The sequence below is a fragment of the Hippocampus comes genome, unplaced genomic scaffold, assembly GCF_001891065.2.
Source record: "Hippocampus comes isolate QL1 unplaced genomic scaffold, H_comes_QL1_v1.1 scaffold238, whole genome shotgun sequence".
Lineage (NCBI taxonomy): Eukaryota > Metazoa > Chordata > Actinopteri > Syngnathiformes > Syngnathidae > Hippocampus > Hippocampus comes.
In genome coordinates this window covers 897,965-902,642 of record NW_017806177.1, presented here as the reverse complement: position 1 = coordinate 902,642, position 4,678 = coordinate 897,965, and the positions used below count along the sequence as shown (strand labels likewise).

Sequence of the window (4,678 nt, the reverse complement as noted above, 5' to 3'; positions counted from 1 at the left end):
CGAACCAACCAGATATCGTGATCATAGATAAAGGGCAGAGGAAAGCCGTTGTCGTGGATGTAGCGGTCCCAAGTGATGGAAACATCAGAAAGAAGGAACACGAGAAACTCGAGAAATACCAAGGGCTCAGAGAGGAGCTGGAGAGAGCCTGGAAGGTAAAGGTGACAGTCGTGCCTGTGGTGGTCGGAGCACTTGGGGCAGTGACCCCCCAAACTAGATGAGTGGTTGCAACAGATCCCGGGAACAACATCGGACATCTCAGTCCAGAAATGTGCAGTGCTGGGAACAGCAAGGATACTGCGCAGAACCCTCAAGCTTCCTGGCCTCTGGTAGAGGACCCGAGCTGAATGAGGGATGGACACCACCCGAGGGGTGAGACGAGGATTTTTTTTTTTTTACACACACACACACACACACACACACACACACACACACACACACACACACACACACACTAATATAAAATTATTTGTGTGGGACAAATAAAGGATATCTTATCTTATAATACAGCTTTATTTATTTCAAGCCTTCATAACCGCTGCAGTTGTAACAAAGCGCTTTGCAGAACATTTAAAATACTATAACCAAGAAATCAGAATCTTGATCCATGTATAAAGCGAATTGGATTATAAGGCGCACTGTTGGCTTTTGAGAAAATGGAATGCTTTTTGATGTGCCTTGTAGTGCAGAAAATACGGTATTTTTCAGCATTAACGGTGGCTTTACAGATATGCAAGTTAGCCATGCCGTAGGCATGAAACCCTCCATACCATCGCAGATGCTGTGAGAGACAGCTTAGTGTTTGTCACAAATTTTGTGAGTTATTGACGTGTGTCATATACACCAAAAAAACAGTGTTTGCATTGTTGGTCGCTTTTGCCCACAATTTGAATCAAGGCCAATGAAGTTAATTCACAAGAAAGTTAAATGAAGGCTTCACACCTAAAGGCTCTTGAAATTTAATTTGTATCCAACTGATGAGGTACAATAGGGAGACGAAACTTATTTCGCCAATTCCGGTACATTTTAAGGGTCCTAATTGTACATGAAAAATGATGACATTGTCAAATTCATGAAAGACAAAATATTGGTGGTCACGACTCACACTGAGACTTTGTTGTTGACTGGGCTGCGGGTTAGCCAGATCTCCAAAACCGTTGATGTCACAAGACTCTTGAGACGTTGCTATTTGGTCACTTGGGGTCACTGATGCACTTGAGTGTTTTTTCTGTGCACAGTTTAATTGTTTATGAGATGAATTCTGATTCAATCTTAATTTAGCATCAGTTGAATCCTTATTTTTAGGCTTGGGATCCACAGTATCGTCCTCATCGGAGGAGTCCGTATCTGATGAGGACGGGGAACATTTCTTGGCAGGAAGAGTTCTTGAAGGTATTTTGGAGGCAGAAGACACTTTTGCAAGAAGAGAAGGGCCTGTTGCGTTTGGGGCGTCATCTTGCACACAACCGTTCCTATTGTAACTTGGCGATTGGGTATTCTGCGATTTTGATTGGCGTGGGATTTTCTTTACCTTGGAGTTGGGTTGGTCTTTGTGATTTGGGGGGAGAGAAAATGCTGGGTGGTCGGTGGCAATCAGACCATTTCCCTCGACCTTCTGTCTTTTCTTCTTTAACCGTTTATTTTTTAGATCATTGTGTTCCTCCAAAAGAGGTCTCTTATTGATGTCCACTTCCAGAATCTCCTCACAGTTTTTCTTCCTCTTTTTTCCCATCCATTCCACACACGTTACCTTTTCGCCACTAAGGTTGGGCTTGTTAAGTCTCTGTCTCGATTTGCAGTTTTCACTTAGTTTCCCATTCAGGTGAGACACGCAGTCCACTTTCACTCTAGAAAATGGAAACAAAGCATGTACAAATCAAATCAATGCACAAAACATGACATTCTTTATAACTCTGAAAATAACTGAAATGTTGATCATTCACATCACCCCTAACAATACCATTTTATGCTACAGCTTGACTTTTTTATATGCTACTTTTTAGCACGAAGATTACAAGTTGTTCTTCATTTTTTTAACCCACTGAATCTTTTTTTTTTTTTTTGTCATAGCAATTGCCCATAATTCTATAACCTCTTTGCAGTGTTGCCCGCTGACCTGATTATTGCGGTTGGTAGCATTTTTAAACATCATGTGTGAATACCAAGTTATCACTCTGACAAAATGATGTGAAAATACAGTGAGTGCATACCTCATAGCAACCATTTCACAACCATAATTATGAACTTCTCAAGGGGCAATACTATAGAAATGGCACTTTAAATAAGTGCCGGTGCACAGCTTGTGAAGCACAAGAATACTATCGGTTCACGGTCCTAAGAAAATAAGATTGTGGTTGCAAATCCAGATACACTGTGCAGTATTTTGGAATTGTATTGTTTTTTAAATGTGTGATATAAACAAAGTGGGATGGATTGACTTCGGATTGGGATTTCGGAGGAAAAGATATTCTTATCTAGTCACACTGATGGGGACAACACATACATTTATAGTACCTTCATGACAGATTACATGAGTGTTTTCCAAAAGACTGCCGTGCGTTACTGTATACCAATTGCTTCTACAAGCACCAAGAAATCTAATGTTTTTTTTAAAGGCATTAAAAAACTCACCTGAGGCGGTCGTTATCCCGTACAACATAAATGCTTTCCGTGTGTAGCAGATAGCAATCATCTATGAAGAGGTTGATAATGCTTTGACGACTAAACTCAAATTTATCTCTGATGATGCTCTCCAGATCGGACACCATGCGGCACGTGTTTAAATCCACAAGCAGCCAGCACATGCGACAATCCACGACTGCTGGTGGAGGATAGTCAAAGTGCAAACGTACGCGGATGTGGTTGCTACAATGTGCAGCCATGTCTGTTATGGTTATGTTTGCAATCTGCCTAAAACTTCAGTGGAATTCATTATAACGCGTTGAGTGCGAAGAAGAAGAAGAAGAAGAAGAAGTAGAAGACGAAGAAGAAGAAGAAGAAGAAGAAGAAGAAGAAGAAGAAGAAGAAGAAGAAGAAGAAGAAGAAGAAGAAGAAGAAGAAGAAGAAGAAGAAGAAGAAGAAGAAGAAGAAGAAGAAGCTGAAAGGATGAGGAGGTGGAGGAAAAGGAGGAAGGGGCGGGGAAAAAACAAGAAGTAGTCAGCTGACGCTGAGTGTTATCACTTACTTTTATGTTTAGAAAAACTACACCGGGAATCTTTCAAAGAAGTGAGCCACAAATGGGCCAATGCCGGGCAACCTCTGTTTTGCTTTTATTTGCCCTTACTGCCAGCAAAGGTATGGTCTCGTTTTTCTATCGTTTCTTTATTGAATATATTCGAACTTTTAGAGCCTCTAACTCAAATCAACTTTATTTCAAGGGCATTTCAAAACAGAACACAAAAAAACTAAGACAGCTAAAACAATTACCTTGAAACACAAAAACAATACCGAATCGAAAGCCAAATAAAATGTGTTTTCAGACGAGATTTCAAGATGGACTGATAGGGCTAATCGAGGCGATAACGCAAACACAGTAAACGTTAACAATTTCATTGATATGGATAGTTGAGGTACAATTGGGGTTGGCAGGGCAGGAATGTCCTCGTTTGACCCTAACGGTGACATCCGCAGGAATGTTATGCAAATTATTACACCGTGAAGAGGATGAGGGCCAATTAAGAAAAAAAAAAAAACAAGGTTGGCAAAATTCTCACTTGAATCTCAGAATTCTGACTTTAAAGTGAGAATTCTGACTACAACTGAAACAAATGTATCGATAGATCCATCCATTCGTCGTGGTAAAACGGACTGGTTTTTCATTTGACTTCCAAGTTAGGTCTGTGTCAAATGTGTCTGACTCCTAATACTTGAAATAATACGACGAAGAAAAAAACGTGGACCAATGCGTCAATACGTGCGTTCTAGACGCCTGACACCACATCCGTGAAAAAAGGTCTCAAAATGAAAAACTGTGGTTCAATTGATTATAAACTAACAAATAGCGTGTTTGTGGAAAAGGGGGGAGGGGTGGGATAAAATGTCGCAATCCAGATTTTGAAGGCGATAACGGGAAGTTGCATTTATTTAAACACAAGCCCCGTTCACACGGCAACGTTTGGTCCGACGCTGTGCCGAAACAGATCCAGTCGAGCGTTCACAGGTGCACATTTGCTCTGACGTAGCTCCACTAAAGAGCTTATACCGGACCAAATTTGATCCACCTCAGGGAGGTGGTTTAAAAATTTGCTCCAGGGCAAATGCTCGTTTGCGACGCTACGCCGGAACAAATGTGCACGTGTGAATGCAGCTGGGTTAAATTTGCTCCAGAGCAAATGCTCGCTTGCGGGGGAGTGGCCTCGCTACGCTCGCTACCAGATGCACGGAATCCGCCCCCGGTCAACAGTGACGAGGGGGCCAGCGACACACGAAGCCCAGCCGTGCACCCCCGTTCCCGGTAAAAGTGTCGGCGATTTAAGCGGTGAAGACAGCGCTCACGATCAAGAAGAGAATCGAGCCCGACCCGACCGGGCCCGAGGGTATTAAAGCCCGACCCGGCCCGAGCCCGATCACTTAGCTTGATTTGCAGGCCCGAGCCCGAAGCAAACCCGACATTTCATATTTTATTTGTGAGTATTTTTGGGAGAAAAAAAACACAAGATTTCTTACGGTTAAAATAATC

General features: G+C 42.2%; 2 protein-coding genes across 3 annotated transcripts in view; one reads left to right on the top strand and one right to left on the bottom strand.

Moving 5' to 3' along the window:
- Window positions 1-2,964, bottom strand: part of coil (coilin p80) — a 13,466-nt gene extending 10,502 nt beyond the window's left edge. For both annotated transcript variants that reach the window (XR_002171396.1, XM_019897431.1), the window contains exons 1-2: window positions 2,632-2,964; window positions 1,106-1,847 (exon numbers count right to left, since the gene is read on the bottom strand). Coding sequence is in view for 1 of the 2 variants with exons in the window: in XM_019897431.1 (XP_019752990.1) it covers window positions 1,106-1,847; window positions 2,632-2,882 (993 nt within the window). In the remaining variant the exon portion in view is untranslated. The remainder of the gene's footprint in view (window positions 1-1,105; window positions 1,848-2,631) is intronic.
- A 150-nt stretch (window positions 2,965-3,114) lies between these two features.
- scpep1 (serine carboxypeptidase 1) overlaps window positions 3,115-4,678 on the top strand; it is a 15,135-nt gene continuing 13,571 nt past the window's right edge. The window contains exon 1 of the mRNA XM_019897401.1: window positions 3,115-3,294. Coding sequence (XP_019752960.1) covers window positions 3,189-3,294 — 106 coding nt within the window. The 5' untranslated portion in view covers window positions 3,115-3,188. The remainder of the gene's footprint in view (window positions 3,295-4,678) is intronic.